The 18,499-nt window shown below is 34.7% G+C and overlaps 3 protein-coding genes across 5 annotated transcripts; 2 read left to right on the top strand and 1 right to left on the bottom strand.

The window, feature by feature from the left end:
- The first annotated feature begins 422 nt into the window (after positions 1-422).
- Positions 423-16,955, top strand: LOC110883389. Of its 3 annotated transcripts, XM_035980292.1 has the most exons (8): positions 423-564; positions 642-804; positions 1,512-1,572; positions 7,872-8,433; positions 10,440-10,622; positions 11,581-11,709; positions 15,314-16,061; positions 16,241-16,955. In XM_035980292.1, the coding sequence occupies exons 5-8, from the start codon at positions 10,616-10,618 to the stop codon at positions 16,245-16,247; spliced, it is 891 nt and encodes a 296-aa protein (XP_035836185.1). In that variant the 5' UTR covers positions 423-564; positions 642-804; positions 1,512-1,572; positions 7,872-8,433; positions 10,440-10,615; the 3' UTR covers positions 16,248-16,955. The 3 variants fall into 3 exon arrangements, 2 of the variants coding, with proteins under 2 accessions (XP_035836185.1, XP_035836184.1); XM_035980291.1 differs by lacking the exon at positions 1,512-1,572 and having other exon boundaries at positions 7,865-8,433; XR_004873179.1 differs by lacking the exons at positions 7,872-8,433; positions 10,440-10,622; positions 11,581-11,709; positions 15,314-16,061; positions 16,241-16,955 and having other exon boundaries at positions 642-1,000; positions 1,512-2,037.
- LOC110886456 (glutathione S-transferase T3-like) lies at positions 8,603-10,391 on the bottom strand. Its single transcript, XM_022134263.2, has 2 exons — positions 9,732-10,391; positions 8,603-9,414 (listed from the first exon to the last, which is right to left on the bottom strand). Exons 1-2 carry the CDS (start codon positions 10,231-10,233, stop codon positions 8,618-8,620), a joined length of 1,299 nt encoding a protein of 432 aa, XP_021989955.1. The 5' UTR covers positions 10,234-10,391; the 3' UTR covers positions 8,603-8,617.
- Positions 16,337-16,702, top strand: LOC110883250 (ankyrin repeat-containing protein ITN1). Its single transcript, XM_022131054.2, has one exon. It carries the CDS (start codon positions 16,337-16,339, stop codon positions 16,700-16,702), a length of 366 nt encoding a protein of 121 aa, XP_021986746.2.
- Positions 16,956-18,499: the final 1,544 nt, after the last annotated feature.

Here is an 18,499-nt window from a genome sequence, read left to right as displayed (position 1 = left end):
GCAGTACAACAAATTTTTTATATATATAAAAAATAACGATTTTTTTATTAGATTGTAAAAAAAAAATTGGTATGTTTTTTAGCTTTTTTTAGGCTTTTTTAGTTAGTTTTCTAGTTTTCTATGTAGTTTTCTCATAATCCTCTCCCTATATATATATATATACTCTTAAATTTTCAAAATACTTTTTAATTTATATAAACTGTCCTAAAGTGTAAAAGGACCAAAATATAATTACACTAAATTGGAAAAAATAACAAAGTTAGTGTTAGAGGGCAAAACTTTTACAAAATGCAATATCAGGGTGTAATATGTCAAAATAATCATTTTTAGACTGAAAGTGTTAAACTTGTTAAACCAAAGGGGCCAAAATAATAATTTATTCTATTTAAAATGTCTTATGCTTATACTAGGTAAAATAAATAATTGAAAAAAATACCTATTTATTTTCCATACGTTGACGTTTACTTAGAAATTCTATATAGATGGTAGAGTGCATTTTCAAATAATCACATCTCCGGCCATTACATTTCTTCACACGTTTAAATTAGTCTTTCTGAAGTAAAGGTACTATCAACTAAACTCTCTTAATCTGTCTGATTTTGATGTGGAATAAATAGATTTTAATGTTTAAAGTTGTGCAGATGACGAGCCAAACTGGTGCGCAGCTACCCTCAATACACGAGGACCAACTCTTAAGCCAACAGCAACAGACACAGCAGCAAATCAATATTCAGGGTGCTTCACATGCTAACTCAGGGCCACCACCAAGACAACTTAAACTAGCTCATTCAGATCTGATTACCGGTAATTTAGGGATCCCATATTTGTTTCCACTAGTCTCTTTAATTTAGATGTAAGATATTTAGACCATAGAGAGTAGGCGTGAAAAAAGGGTGTCGAAGCCCGTCCACGCCGGGAACATCACCCCACGTATGGCGAGGAAGGCGGCATTGTGGATGGGGCATGAGGATTTTCACCGGCGTGGTCGTAAATGTGTGGGGTAAGGTGGTGACTTTTGATTGGTGGGTGTAGGGTATGTTTGGCAAAAGTAGCTGGTGGCTGGAAGCTAGAAGCTGGTAGCTGGTGGCTGGAAGCTGGTAGCTGTAGCTGGTAGCTAGTAGTTGTAGCTTTTTAGATATATTTGGTGTTTGGGAGAGTAGCTGGAGCTTTTAATAAAATGTATAAAATGACCAAAATAGACATAACTAAAAATTTAGAAAGTTGGTGCATTAAAAAGTTCCTTATTTTTAGAGGTTAAATTAGTCAATTTTTCCCTAAAAGCTTGTAGCTTCTTCTAAACGCTACTACTACTAGCTTTCAACCAAAAGCTTCAAGCTCCTAACCTAAAAGCTTAAAGCTCCTTCAACCAAACAAGACTTTTTATTAAGTAGTAGCTTTTTCTTAAAAGCTTAAAGTTAGAAGCTTCTAAAAACTTCATGCCAAACATACCCGTAGTTTAGGTTTGTTTTGATTAGTTGATTTTTATTTATTTTTTATTCTCTTCTAAGCAGGGGCGGACCTGTGTGGTAGTGAGGAGTAGCCCGGGATACCCCTCAACTTTTTTGGCGAAGTGTAATTTTTTTTCTCAATCTCCATTTTATTTATCAGGGATACCCCTAAGCATATGTTAGGATACCCCTGAGTGTAGGTGAATATTAGATAAAATGAAATTTTATCCGGAAAACAAAATTTCCGGATACATGAAACTTGCAGCGGGACACCATGTTATTGAAGGAAGAAGATGACCAGTTATTTTAATATAATATAATAGAAGCATGGGGGAACAAAAGAGAAGTAAGCACTAGTTCCAATGTCAGAAGTCAAACTTTGAATAATATTCAATCGAGTTAATTGCTCGGATGGTCCTTGTGGTTTTCACCTTTTTCATCTTTAGTCCTCAACTTTTCAAAATAGCATGTATAGTCCCTGTGGTTTGCTCACTTGTTACTCGGATAGTCCCCGGATCATACGACAGTTAGTTTGCTCAGTTATGTTTGAATGAAATGACCAAATTACCCTTTCTTATTACAAATAATAAAATTCAAATAAATCATTTACCCCATCACCTCCACCTCCACCTCTACCACCACCACCACCACACCACACCACCACCACCTCCACCACACCACCACTACCACCATCATCACCTCCATCTCATCCTCACTTGTTACCGCCCATGCTACACCACCGTGCCGCTAATTTTAGTGGAAATTGAATTTTCACTCAGATACACAACAAACACACACAAACCCAAAAAAAACCAATTTGAAACCACAAAAAAATCCTATCAAAAGCCTACATAATTTGAAACCAGCTATCCAGATTATTACGACATATTGCACCACAGATGTATGCGCTTACTGAATTGCAAACAAAACAAAATGTCTACAAAACCCTAAAAACATAAACAAAAGTAAAAATGAGACACAGATGAAACAAAAAGGTAAAGTGAAACTTGTTTGTGGGGTTGGACTCATTCCCGTCGACCTGGGTTCAAAATTGGTGCACCAGTTGGATGAATTAAGAGCATATACGACGTTGTTCGGGTAGAAATGGTATCCGTTGAAGGAATAGGTTGTTTGCAGTGACGGAAGTAACGTAGGACGGTGGATTAGGCCGTGAATTTGATCTGAGATTGCCACTACTTCGGCTCCGGTGGCAATGGCGGTGGTTATGTTCCACTGAAATTGGCGGCACTGTGGTGTAGCATGGGCGACAACAAGTGAGGATGAGGTTAAGGTGGAGGTGATGATGGTGGTAGTGGTGGTGTGGTGGAGGTGATGGTGGTGGTGGTGGTGATGGAGGTGATGGTGGTGGGGTAAATGATTTACTTTACTTTTATTATTTTTAATAAGAAAGTGTAATTTGGTCATTTCATTCAAACTTAACTGAGCAAACTAACTGTCATCTAATATGGGGACTATCCAAGTAACAAGTGATCAAATCATAGGGACTATATACGCTATTTTAAAAAGTTGAGGACTAAAGATGAAAAAATTGAAAACCACAGGAACCATCCGGGCAATTAACTCATATTCAATCATTTAGTTAAATACTTATTAAGTTATTTAATTTATTGTAACCGTTACTTTTCTATCTTCTTTTTCACTTTATTTATTTATCATTTTACTTGCACAAATGAACTCACAACTCACAAATCATAATTTTCACAAAATCATGCACTTTGTTTTTTTTAACGGTGAAAATAATATAAGGAAAATATAAATAGTTCTTTTCAAATTTTTACATGTAGAGAAATATTATATAAACATAAAAAATATAAATATTTTATCTATATTATTTTAGGGATATATGAATAAAACAGTTTTTAAACTCCAATTGTATGAAATTAAAGATAAAGATATTAGAGCATGGGGAGGTTCATTTGAGAAGAAAATTTAATTGAGAAGAAAAAGAAGAAAGGGTATAATTGTAAAATATTAAGTAGTTATTCTTTTATCTCATTTATTTCAATCTTTAAGTAATTAATTACTCATAAAGACTATTATTCTCTACACTAATATTCATTGCCTACACACATAAAAAGTTATGCTACACATTTCGGAAATTATCCTGCACATACTTAAATTTATCCTACACAACTCATAACTTATCCTACACACCTAGTAATTTGTCCTACACTCTAAATTAATTTTTTTTTATCTTTTGAAAAGTATATATTTTGAAAATAAGTTATAAATTTAATGTAGCTAGCTATGAAAAAGGAATACTAGAAATTAATGATCTATGTAAGTTTACAAATATACCCTTACATTAAAATTAAATGCAAATATTAAATGAAGTAAAATGAAACATTCTTATTGGTTGAAACTTATTCTTTTTTCTTCTTACAAAAAATTTTCTTCTCATTTGAACCTTCCACATTAGAGCATTACATCCATTCTCCTATATATTTGTAAGTGTGTTCCTTGTATTACAAACTAAATGTTCTTTATAAAACTTCTAAATAACAATTGAAGTTTTATAAAAAGATATTTGATAACGTTCTCATGTTTGTGGTACACCTATTAATACAAAAATGATAATTAACATATCCTTTAGAAAGTAAAAATAAAATTTTATTTAGATCCTATAATTAAAATAATTTCATTCTCTCACTTTATTAGAGAGTGTCTAATAAATTATAGATTAAAAAAGGTTGATTAACAATTCTGCATTTTAGAAATAGTTTCACAACACGTGTTTGTAACATAGTAATTATATATACACACACTAGCCGCACATGGCCCCTAAGGGCTCTCGAATTCTTAAGGATGAGTCTAAGTAAAAGAAAATTTAAGGGTCTATTTTTACTAGTTGCACAGGGCCCTTTTGGGGTCCTTGAATTCTCAGGGATGGGTCTAGGTAAAAAAAATTGAGATACCCCTGAATATTTTTCCTAGTTCCGCCACTACTTCTAAGTCACTTTCTCACTCTGTACTTTTTTTTTCATTTTCACGTATTATTCCACCCTCTCTATTCAAGCCACTCCATGGTCTTATTTTCGTACTTTGTATTAATATTGACAGTGACATTACTTTCATGGTACGTCGGTGTGAACATAATAATTTTATATTTTTATTAGTTGTACATGGTTAGGTAATTTTTTATTGAGTAAATTGTCATTTTAGTCCTTGAGTTTTGTCTAAATTCGTCATTTAAGTCCAAATAGTTTTTTTTTTTTGCCTCTAGGTCTCTGACTTTTTCCTTTTGTTGCCATTTTGATCACATACACTAACTCCATTCAAAAACTCCATCTTTAACCAGGGGTATTTTGGGGATTTTCATTTTAAATGTTTTCAATTTCCATTTTGATCCAATTCTAAAAAATAAAAAAAATTCCAAAAAATCAAAAAAATTCCAAAAAATTCTAAAAAATAATAAAAATTCTAAAAAAATAAAAAAAATACAAAAAATCCGTTTCGGCGCGAACCGTTTTGAACCCGAACCGTTTCGAGCTAAACCGTTTCGACCTGAACCGTTTCGACGCGAACCGTTTCGACCCGTACCGTTTCGACCCGAACCGTTTCGAGCTGAGCCGTTTCGACGCGAACCGTTTCGGCCCGTACCGCTTCGGCCCGTACCGTTTCGACCCGAACCGTTTCGAGATAAACTGTTTCGACGCGAACCGTTTCGACCTGTACCGTTTCGAGCTGAACCGTTTCGAGCTGAACCGTTTCGAGCTGAACCGTTTTGAACCGAACTGTTTCGACGCGAACCGTTTCGACCCGTACCGTTTCGAGGCACGGTTCGCGTCGAAACGATTTAGCTCGAAACGGTTCGGGTCGAAACGGTTCGCGTCGAAACGGTTCAGCTCGAAACGGTTCGGCTCGAAACGGTTCGGCTCGAAACGGTTCAGCTCGAAACGGTACGGGTCGAAACGGTTCGGGTCGAAACAGTACGGGTCGAAACGGTTCGCGTTGAAACTGTTCAGCTCGAAACGGTTCGGCTCTAAACGGTTCGGCTCGAAACGGATCGGCTCGAAACGGTTCGGCTCGAAACGGTTCGGCTCGAAACGGTTCGGCTCGAAACGGTTCGGCTCGAAACGGTTCGGCTCGAAACGGTTCGCGTCGAAACGGTACGGGTCGAAACGGTTCGCGTCGAAACGGTTCAGCTCGAAACGGTTCGGCTCGAAACGGTTCGCGTTGAAACGGTTCAGCTCGAAACGGTTCGGCTCGAAACGGTTCGGCTCGAAACGGTTCCGCTCAAAACGGTTCCGCTCAAAACGGTTCGGCTCGAAACGGTTCGGCTCGAAACGGTTCGCGTCGAAACGGTACGGGTCGAAACGGTTCGCGTCGAAACGATTCAGCTCGACACGGTTCGGGTCGAAACGGTACGGGTCGAAACGGTTCGCGTCGAAACGGTTCAGCTCGAAATGGTTTAGCTCGAAATGGTTCGCGTCGAAACGGTTCGGCTCGAAACGGTTCGCGTTGAAACAGTTCAGCTCGAAATTTTTTGGAATTTTTTAGATTTTTTCGGGTCGAAACGGTTCGCGTTGAAACGGTGTCAGCTTAGAAATTTTTAGAATTTTTGTTATTTTTTAGAATTTTTTGGAATGTTTTTGATTTTTTGGAATTTTTTTGATTTTTTGGAATTGGATCAAAATAGCAATTGAAAACATTTAAAATGAAAATCCCCAAAATACCCATGGTTAAAGATGGAGTTTTTGGATGGAGTTAGTGTATGTGATCAAAATGGCAACAAAAGAGAAAAGTCAGGGACTCAGAGGCAAAAAAAAAACTATTTGGACTAAAACAGGAAATTTGGACTAAACTCAGGGACTAAAATGACAATTTACTCTTTTTATTCATGATACGTCGGTGTGAACATAATTATTTTATATTTTTATTAGTTGTACATGGTTAAGTAATGTTTTAAACTACAGAAATAGAATACTTTATTTCTATAGAAAGATGAAAAACCGAAAACCCATAGCATTAGTATTTTGTAATACTAATTAACTAAATATATAAGAATAAGTAAGAATAATTAAAATGAAACATCATCAAATCATACGTAGGGAATGGTTATTGTACAAAAGAGTTGGTATGAAGTATAGAAGACATTTAAAAATAATGGTTTTTTTAGAAAATCCAATGTTGTTGATTAAAAACCACTTCTTTTATGATTTTCAGACCACTATAATTTTTTTATATGATAATATTTTTAAATAAAAAAAAATACACTGTATTAATGAATATTTCATACTCTTTAATTTGAGTAGGTTATTGCTATAGTTTTCTTAAATTTTAGTTTTTATAGGATGTGTGATTAAACATTCAAAATAAATCATTGAGTCATTACACATTCAATAATGAGAGGTTAATTGTTTATACTTTATTACGTGATTAAATTTGTAATATACAACATTACATGATTATTATAGGTTGACTGGTTAATGTTTTGCATTACATTTATACCTAATACGTGACTAGACATGAAATATAAGGCATTCCGTAAAATATTATATATTATATGTTTTGTGTTTTATTACAGTTATAGTTAATACGTAATCACTTAGTCAGTTTTTACTTAAATCATCATCATCATACTCAGTATATCCCACCAATAGCAAAGCTAAGGTAGGGTCTGAGGAGGGTGAGATGTAGACAACCTTACCTCTACCTCGTAAGAATAGAGAGACTGCTTCCAATGAGACCCCCGGCTCGATTGTAGTTTTGTATCAAGCCTTGGACATAAGGCACATAACACTCAGCAATTGAGACAAACGCCGATTAGTGCATGTACCCCCTTGTCTTTCGGCTATCAACGTGACTAGACATGAAATATCAGTTTTTACTTAAATACTATAATGAAATCATGTAGTGGGTATTCAAAAACATAATCACGTAACGTTACAAAATCATATAACATTATAACTTGTAAATATTGTTTTTAAAAAGTAAGAAAATTAAAACAATAGCCTATTCAAATTAAAGAGAATGAAATTCTCGTTAATACGGTGTAATGCTTTTAAATGAATATTATCGTATGAAAAAATTATAACCATTTAAAAATCGTAGAGAAATGGGTTTATGAGTCACTAATATTGGTCTTTCCATTTTGCTCTTTCCCCACTTGTTTCTTTGTTTTGTGTCACGTAAGTTCTACATTTGGGATTTGGGGACCATTTAATCTCAACAGCTGAATTACTTGATCAAAGACCAAAACCTTCTCCTACACTTCGTACGAACTGACTCTCTTGTATATGATTCTTTAACATCATATATAATAAAAAGAAGATTATAATAAATCATAAGTAATATATTTTATTTAATAATTTCTTATACGATAAATGATATGCACAATTAAAATTTGAAACCTCCCATACGAATACTAACAGTTTGATTTGGAATATTTCAAGGATCCAGAGAACAATACCTCAAAATTGGTGTCCCTTTATATGAAGCATCAATAAAATGTGACTGGAAGGCTGCCAAAGACATTTTTGATAAGTACTCAGAGATGGGATTGGAAAAGTATAGCATTACTGAAAACGGTGAAACACCGCTTCACGTTGCTGCATCAGCAAAAGGACCAAAAGATGTTGAAAAGTTTGTGAAAAATCTAGTGGGTAAGATGCAAAATGAAGACTTGGAACTGCAAAACAAGAATCATAACACCGCTCTCTATTTAGCAGTTGTAGCTGGGAATATTAAAACGGTTAAAATTATGGTGGAAAAGAACAAGAACTTATTAAAAATCGCTGGTGCTAATGGAAAAATGATGCCACTATACGCAGCGGTCTTGTTTGGAAATAAGGATGTGGTGAAGTATTTGTACGATAATTCCAAGGAGTTACATAATGATGATGGCTGGACAACTCGGACTACATGGTATGGTGATGGACCATCCTTGGAGGATGGTCCGCCACGTAGGCGACACGTCACAATCCTCACTAAGATGCTCCATCCTCCAAAACTACAAGGCATGGTAGGATGCTCCTAGTCATAGTCCTCACCATGTTTTTTTTATTTTTTTTTATTATTTTATTTTTTTTTAACATTTGACAAATATACTAATAAAATATTTTCATTAATATTAAACCCACATTACATAAATATTAAAAAAAAACATAAACTTAAAAAAAAAAGACTTAATAAAAATAAACATAAAGTTAAATAATTTGATGCTTTTTCATGATGTCGTCTTGTAGTTTTTTCAACATCAAACGTCTCGGCTCGGGTTCGTTCTCGACATTAATCATCATTATTTCCCATTCCTTAAGCCGAATTTTTTCATCGGAGATTCGGATTTTCTCATTCGACAATCGGACCTTTTCTTTTAACTTCTCGTCCGATGCACGGCTTTTTTCTTCGACGGCCCGCTCCTTCGTCTTCGACTTTTGGGCCGATATGTCGTTGTACACTTTTAGGTGTTCCATAAACTCAACCATGTTCGGGTCCACCGTTTCCTTTCCTTTTCCCTTGGCCCGCTCCTTTTTTGTTTTGTCTCGGCCCGGTGGACGGTCGGGTTCACGTACGTTATACTCGTCTTCGTCATAGTCGGCGTCATCATTTAATTTAATGTGACACCTCGCGTCCGACCCACCGGCGCTTAAACTACCCGTTTCCGATGTTTTTTGGCGTTTCGCCATCGGCACCTCGTTAGGAATGGGCGACCATTTTGGGTCGTCTTTTACAACCATCCACGCGCGAACGTGAGGAAAGTTGGAACCATGATTTTGCTTATACTTTTGCAATGCCATTTTGAACACATCCTCGTCGTTCCACCCGCTACGACGGTCACTTGTATATAATTTGTTATACTCCTCGCAAAACCGATTAATGGCCGAGTTCAATTTTCGCCACTTCGAGGAAACCGAGTCGATATCTCTATACGGGCCTTGGTCCATCATGGCGAGAAACTTGGTCAATACTTTGGACCAAAACCCGTCACCCGGTTGATTGTTACCTATATAAAAACGAACAAATAAAATTAAATAAACAAAACATATAAAATAATAAAAAAATTACTTACTGTTATGAATTAAAAAATTAAAAAACCTAAACTAAAAACTAAACTAAAAATTAAAAAACTAACTGTGAAGAATTAAAAAACTAAAAACTAAACTAAAAACTTAAAAACTAAACTTAAAATAACCTACTGTTATTAAAAAAAATTAAAAACTAAACTTAAAAAATATTAAATTTAAACCAAAAAAAAACTATAAAACTTAAAATGTAAACTTTATAAATTTAAAAAGATGTAAACTTTAAAAAAATACGAACCTTTTACCGGGTTGTCGGAAGTGCCAAGGAAAGCCTTGGCTAATGCTTCTTCTTCGATTGGGGTCCATTTAATCGCCTTCGGTTTCGACGCTTGATCACCCGCTACTTGTTTCCCTTTGTTTCGTTTTCCTTTCCCTTTTGGCGGTTGGGTTTCGGGCACAATCTCCACATCATCTTCGGGTTCGGATTGAACGGGGGGTGTGGGGATCGGTTGGGGTTGAACGGGGGGTGTGGGGATCGGTTGAGGTTGAACGGGTGGAAAGTTCCAAGCACCCCGCATCATCATTTGTTGAAGAGCTTGATTTTGGGAGATTTGAGTGAATTGGTTGGGCGATTGTTGGAATGACGCAAAAGCGTTCGATGAAAATTGGGAGAATTGGTTCGGTTCTAGCGTTGGATAATACCCCGGAACCGAAAAAACATTTGGTTGGGTCGGATTGGTGGGAGTATTCGGGTTGTTCGAAGGCGTGTTGGGAGTATCAGGGTTGTTGAACGGATCCATGAAAATTATGTGGAAGAAGGTTGAGAGTGTAGTGGAAGAGAGTGTAAAAATTATAGGAGAAAATGGTGAATTGTGGAAGTTAATTTGGTGTTTGATAGTGAAAATGGGGGTTTAATTTATATATTTTAAAAATCTAGCCGTTTGGCTTTATTCAAAAAATAGAAATTTAATTTTTTTTTTTATTATTAACGGTCATATTTTAATAGGGGGGCCCACATCTTTGCGTCGTCGCCAACGTCCCTTTTCGGACGGAGAAGACGGAGACGGTAGGGGGCGGCACGGTGTGTGGACCGTCGCCGACCCGCGACGGGCCGGGGCCGACCCCCATACCGTATAGCCTCAGGATCGTGGTTGGCTGCTTGAGAAATGTGTCGAGAATGATATGTTCGGTAAGTATTTCGGCATATAGTTACTTGTTACACCCGCACCTAGTTTTTTGCTTGGATGTAGTTGGTTTTTACACCCGTACCTATTTTTTTTTTTTTTTTTTGCTTGGAGTGCATGGTATAGCTTCTCTCATTCCTTTTAATGAGGACCGGCCCGTTAGTGTATTTGGGTTAGACGATTGCCTAGGGCCTCCGAAAAATAGAGCCTCCAAAATTTGAAAAAAAACTATATTTATAAAAAAAGAATGTTATATTTACGGTGATATTTGTTCTAGTAGTAAGAACAAGATTTGGTTTTTGTAGAGGGCTAGGTTCGAATCCCAACTGCTACCCCTTTTCAAAATTATTAATCACCGCACTTACTCTTTTAAAAAGGGTTATAAATGCATCTTTTTTAATCATCTTTCTTAATTTAATAAACTAAAATATTTTGTCCACACAATTTTTAACATGATACGTCTATGTAAAATGTTATTTAAAAAATTTGTTTCTAACTAATAACAATAGTATACTTAAAATAAGTAGCATGTTTTAATTTCTTTCACACATAATGTAAGTTGTTATTTGTTAGATTGAAGTGTTAACTTCTTTTGCCCAACTTAGATTTGATTTATGTATTAGATCCCAACATTATTTGATTAGGGAAATCATGTAACTTATATAATGGTTAAGTGCTTTATAAGTTTCTTTCTGATATATTTCATGTCAGATACAAATCGAAATTACAAGCCTAAAAAAATTAAATAGGGCCTTGAATTTTTAATTCGCTTTGGGCCCCTAAAATTCTAGGAATGGCGCTGTTTTAATCTTTTATTGAGCAATTGCGTAGTGATTAATGTAGTTTACATACAATATTAAATTATGAACCTTAGTGCAGTATTGAAATTGAATGCATTGTTTGATTTTTTTTTTTTTAAGTCATGTCCCTCACAACAAAGAAGTTACAAAATGTTTTGTTTAGATGTCGCCTTAGGGATTGTGGAATCTTATCAAGGACTTCGTGATCAAAAAGTACTTCAACTACTAGCTCGAAAGCCGGAAGCATTTTCTGAAAAGAAATCTAACTTCATCAAAAGAATCATCAACTCAGGTACACATCTCTACTTGTGTTTTACTTTAGCAGTCGGTTCGAAATAAATATCATTTTGTTTTTAAGATGAAAACTAATCAATAATTTTGGGTGTTTTATTTTTAAAATTCAATTTTGGGTGCTTAGTAAAAATTTTAATTTACACCCCTTAGTCCTTAATAAGTTTAACATATCGCACCTCAACTTTAATAAATTTATATTTTTTTCCATTAACCACTTTGAGGGTGTTTGGGATTACGTTTTAAAGTGATTATTTGATTACTGCGTTTGTAAAACATAAATAATCTAAAAAAGTGTTTGGATGAAAAAGTGATTATCTGCCTCCAAAACGCAGTTTTGGAAAAGCATGTACCTACATGCTGTTTCAAAAAGCAGTTTTGAAAACGCAAAATCTATTTTGAAAACGCATAATCTATTTTGAAAACGCAACACAAAACACCCTATTACACTACAACTCCTAAACTTTAATAAAGTTATTATTCGGAGTTTTTAACAAACTTTCTATTATATGATTTTTATGGGTTTCGCTTTTTATATCAATGCTCCACATATGTTATTTGTATCAATATTCTGACGTGAATTTTTGTAATGTTGCTTTTAAACTGACTGGTTACTTTAATCGGGTTTTTTTAACCATTCGGTTTTTTAAACGCTCATCTCTATATACATCATTGCGAAGTAATTTTTATCTATATTTAAACTGACCCGCTGTAATGCACGACAGTTTTGTTTATCTTTATATACATTTTGGTGTACATTTGGTTTCGTTTTTAATATCAATACCCCACGCGATTTACATTTATTTACGTTTCAACGTGAATTTCCGTAACATTGTGTTTAAACCGGCCGGTTGTTTTAAACTTTTTTAAACCGTTTGGTTTTTTAAAACGCCCAGCCGTCATCTCTAAATACACCATTGCGATGTGTTTTTTATCTACGTTTAAACCGACCCGTTGTTATGCGTTGTCATCGTGTTTATCTTATTATATGTTTGGTGTAAATTTTATTCTAATAGTTGGGCTTTCATATATGACGTAACATGTCTGTGACTTTCAAATATACCGTCGCGACATGATTTTTTTCTGACCGGTGGTTTTAAACGTTTTTAAAATCGTCCGGCGCTCATCTTTAAATATACCATTGACATATGTTTTTTTTATCTACGTTTAAACCGACCTGCTGTACAGGGTAGCCATCGTGTTTATTTTTATACAACGTTTTGGTGTAAAAAAATCGAATAACTTGGCTTTTGTATACAACAACATAACTTTTCCGTGACTTTCGAATATACCATCACGACGTGTTTTTTTATCGTTGTACACGATTACATATACTTGTGTATGTGCTAAATGTTTTTAGCAAACACATTTGATTTTTTTAACAACAATTTCTATATATTTTTTTAGTATAAATATATCTTTGCATAACTTGAACTTTCAACATTTTAGTTGTGGAGTAAATCATTTAATCATTAGAATATCCCCTTAGAAACCAAACACATTTGATTTGTTTGAAAATATTAATAGAATGAAACGTAAGACATAATGGAATAATCGACTTATTATTTGAAAGGATCCTTAACATTCTATTATATGTATTATATGTTTGGTTACATAAATGAACATAGTCATTCAATTGTTGTAAATCTTTTTACCATGTGAATTATCATCAGACAAGACATGTTAATAATACATATTCTTGATTTTTAATATAAATGCTAGTATCTATGACCCGTGCTTTACAGCGGGATCATTAAGCCCCAAGTAAACGTAAAATTAATAAATCACGCACACACGTTACGATGTGTTAACTCGTAAAATTAGAATGGAAAAGTAAAACAAAGAAAAGAATAATCAAGTCGGCTTAGAACCCCCGAATTTCGAGAGAGCCGTCAAACCTATAAAAAATTGACGAAAAAACGTTAAACCACAAGCGCGCGTTACAGCGTGTTAACTCGCAAAATCTAGAACAAATCATAAAACGACAAATTTGTAAAAGATGTAAAGTAAAGGAGACCAAAGTTGAAAGTGAAAAAGTATTGGGATTAAAAATAGAAAATGTTTGTGACAAATATGTAAAATATAAAAACTATATGATTTAAAGTGTAAAATATGAAAGAGTAAAATGCACGGATAGTCCCTGTGGTTTTGCAAAATAACACATATAGTCTCCAACTTTTGTAAATTACACTGGTGCTTCATGTGGTTTGACAGTTTGTTACTCGGATAGTCATTGGAGTGAATGACGGTTAGTTTTCTCCATTATTTTTTTTTCCGTTAATTTGTTTTAAGACAATTAATTTTATTTATTTTTAACCATCACTTATTAACTTAATATCCAACAATTAATATTTTTAACATGAATGGCTCAGTAGCGTGACCACGATCATGGGCTCGCTCACCACTAATTAGCCTAGCGTAGTGTTCCCGTAAATGTGAGCCTCGATGGCTCACTCCCCCAGGTCTTCCTTAAGAATTCTGAAAATTCGAAAACAGGGTGAGTAAAAAAAAGGTGTCATTGTTGGGTTTACATCTTTAAACGTTATTGGGTTTAATTAGGTTAAATGAAATAAGGGTTTATTTGTTAATATGAGTTTAGATTAAATAATACAGGTACTAAGTTGATGGGTTTAAAAATATATATTGGGTTTTAACATTTAAATTTCATTATGTGCATTGTTTAAAAAAAAATTATATATAAGAAATTTAAATGGATGTACCTATTGACACACCAATTTGCCTATCTACACACCTTAAAAGATGTTTTTTGTCTTTATATGCACACCCTGCAGTGTCGAACTGTGGCCAAAACGCGGCGTTTTGGTCCGGTTAACCTAACAAAGACTGGCGGATTTCTGACGGGTCTGTTGACCGGACCAAAACGCCGAGCTTTGGCCGCGTTTTGGTCCTGTCAACCAGACAAAAGACTGACACCCGGTCTGGTTGACAGGACCAAAACGCGGTCAAAGCTCGGCGTTTTGGTCCGGTCAACAGACCCGTCAGACACCCATCAGTCTTTGTCTGGTTAACCGGACCAAAACGCTGCATTTTGGCCACAGTTCGATACTGCAGGGTGTGTACATAAGGATAAAAAACACCTTTTTTGGGTGACTATCTACACACCAAGTGTGTAGATAGTTTGGGCCATTTAAATTTTTTGGTTCATATTGAAGAGTAGGCCCCTGGTGGTGTTCCATCTAGCCCCTCCCATGGGCTGGCCTGCTCCCTCTCACTTCTCACGGACCACTGATTCTCATTAATTCTATTTATTATAACATTTGCATACATAAAACTGTCATTAATTTATCAATAATATACAGTAATATTAAATTCAGTACTAGTATGATTAGCTGTTAAGTGTTACATAAAAAAGTAACTACCATTTGTTAAGCCTCTGCTATCCCTTGACGATCCGACGGTAGTGTAAATTTTGGAAAAAAATTAACCTTTTTTGACGTTTTTCCGATTTCGTTATCCCTTTTTTTTTGAAACATTACCCCTATAATGATTTTCTAGATCCGCCACTGACTACCATGTTAAAACTTTCTCATCACATCAGTATCTACTACATCTATTTGACTCCTTGTTTTGGTTGTTGCTTTCAGTTTGTGCGTTTATTTGTTTAAAGGGGGAATCGCATGAAAAGGAAGATTACGCATTGAAATTACTTCAAATCATTTGGGGAGATATAGCGAAAAAATCTAAGAAAGAAATTGATGATATATTAAGAGGGCCGGTAGATACAAACCAAGACAACAAGCCGGCTTCAGGAACTGTAGAAGAACTACAGAAGCTCATTTCTGGCCATATTGTGAACATGCATGTTGAAATCCAAAACAATATAATTAAACGACTGCCAGCTACCGGAAATGATGATCAAGCTTTGCAACTACAAAAACTCGTCTCGGGACATATTGCCAAAATGCATGTTGAAACACAAAATCTAATCAAAGGACCATCAACTTCTTCGAATATACCATCAACTTCTTCGAATATTCCAAATGTACCACCGTCGGGAAACACAACTAAAACATACTCTTCTCGAATAATATTTCTTGCTGCAGAAACAGGCAATACTAAATTTATAGTTGAGCTCATCCGTCAATATCCAGATCTCATATGGAAAGTAAATGATGACGGCTTAAGTATATTTCACATTGCTGTCAAACATCGCCATGAAGGTATCTACAACCTATTATATGAGATAGGCTCAATGAAGGATTTGATTACTCCTCTCAAAGATCAAAAGCAGAACACTATGTTGCATTTAGTTGGGAAGAGTGCAAAAAAAAGCGACTCGAGGATGTCTCGGGAGTTGCTTTACAAATGCAACGAGAGTTATTATGGTTTAAGGTGCATATGTTTCCCCCAATCACTCTTTTTTTTTTCTTGCAAGATGAGTAAGCATGACATTTTCAACTGATTTTACTATAGATATATATTTTCCCCCAATTAATCTTTTTTTTTTTTAAATGGTGTGTTACGAGGGTGAATTTAACTTTTAATATATATATACATATATTGTGTCGTAGGAAGTAGAAGCTACGATTCCTCCTTCTTATAGGGAAAAGAAGAACAAAGATGGTCTAACACCATATGAGTTATTCACAAAGGAACACAAGGATTTGATGACACAAGGCGAGAAATGGATGAAACACACTGCTAGTCAATGTATGGTTGTTGCGGCTCTTATTGCAACCATAGTATTTGCTGCAGCTTTTACGGTTCCGGGTGGATACGACCAAGACAATGGTATACCTATCTTCCATTCAAAAGCAACCTTTATGGTTTTCGTTGTGGCGGATGCCATTTCCCTATTTGCGTCTTCTGCTTCAATTCTCATGTTCCTATCTATTCTCACATCTCGGTATGCTGAACGTGATTTCTTGGAATCATTACCCAAAAAACTGATGTTCGGTCTAGCAACTCTTTTCCTCTCTATTGTAACCATGACAGCCGCTTTTAGTGTTAGCTTTTTTCGTACTTTACCATAAGGGTTTATTATGGATGCCAATCCTCATTGGTGCGTTTGCTGTGATGCCGGTCCTTCTATATCTGCTGCTGCAATCTGGTCTATTTTTTGATGTGTTCCGATCAATTTACATTTCTAGGTACCTTTTTAAACCCAAAAAACAGGTTCTTTACTATTCAAATCCCAAGGTCTAACAATTTTCGGTTTTCGATTGTAATGGGATTGTTTCACAATGTAATTTGTATGTTACATATATTTGATTATGTATAATTTTAAATTCTTATATCATATGTAGTAAAGATTTTAGATTGCAAAATGATACATCACATGTGCAGCATATTAACCATTTTATATATTTTATAAAAAATTACATTTAAGATAATAGAACGAACATAAATGAAACTTTATCTTATAACATCCATTAAGACAACATATATATGGAGGATAAACTCTTGAACATACCTTTGACCTGCCACTTTACAATGACTTAACTTCTCTCTCTCTCTCTTTTTTTTTTAACGGCAAATTTGGATCACTGACGGACCACTGGAGTATCATCGTGCCACCAGCGGAACCACCCGATCATATCCATCTCCACTAGGCATACACCAATTCAGGAGGAAACCAAATAAATATGGAAAAACCCTCCTTGTAGGAATCGAACCCAGGACCTATTGGTCCCAAAGCTTTATCCCACCCTCAAGATGCCACTATGCTATAAAACTTCTAAACTTCAATTTGATAACTCTTTGAAACAATCATGATACATTTAAGAATAAACTTATTTTAATTTAAACATGATAGGCAACATTTCATAACGAGGATCGGGCGTCATATTTAGAAAATACAAAACTATTAAATACTCTCAAACTTTATCCAACACTCAAAACTATTACAATCAATTTTCCAAGATTTTTAACCAAAAACTACTCTACTTAAGTCTGTTAGCCATATTTTCTGATCACCTCCACAATAACACTCTTTTATGTGTTCTTATGATAACCCTAGTTTATTACTTCTCCCAAAGAAAGAAATGCGGTTGAGATGCACACTAGTGAACAAACACAATAAAACTTGTACATATAAAAACATTATTACTTCTCCCAAAGAAAGAAATGCGGTTGAGATGCACACTAGTGAACAAACACAATAAAACTTGTACATAATAAAAACATGTATATGTTTAACAAGAAACCAAGTATTTGATCTAACGAATACAGTACCAAATAGGGATGGCAATGGGTCGGGTTCAGGTCGGGTATTGGTAATTCCATACCCATACGCGGTTGTAAAATCGTGTCCCATACCCGACCCAATACCCGTCAGGTATTTATCGGATAATTACCCATCGGGTATCGGGTATACCCATTAGTTTGTTAAAAGATATACGTTAGGATTTTCAAATACATATTTTACTTTTTTTTAAAGTAATTACATTTTTTACTATTATAATTATTCTATAATTTTATTTATACAACAGCTATTATAAATTAAAAACATACATTCCATACATATAGGTTTTTTCATAAATTAATAATAAATTTATAATAGTTATACACCTATTTGTATATACTTCACAACATACAAAATATAAATACAATTATCAAACATATATACTAAATGAAAATTTATTTTTTCACATTATGAACATACTAAAATAAATCACTAATAGATAAGGGTTAATGGAAAATAAAAAAAAAATTAAAAAATCCGGATATATGATTGGGTATATAGTTCGGGTAAATAGGCAGTGGTTTCGGGTAATCAGGTCAGGTATCACCTAATCTTATACCCGACCCATGTCCGCGAAAATTTTTAA

The sequence above is a fragment of the Helianthus annuus genome, chromosome 11 (assembly GCF_002127325.2).
Source record: "Helianthus annuus cultivar XRQ/B chromosome 11, HanXRQr2.0-SUNRISE, whole genome shotgun sequence".
Lineage (NCBI taxonomy): Eukaryota > Viridiplantae > Streptophyta > Magnoliopsida > Asterales > Asteraceae > Helianthus > Helianthus annuus.
The sequence above is the reverse complement of the archived record's forward strand: the minus strand, read 5'-3'. Positions and strand labels throughout refer to the sequence as shown.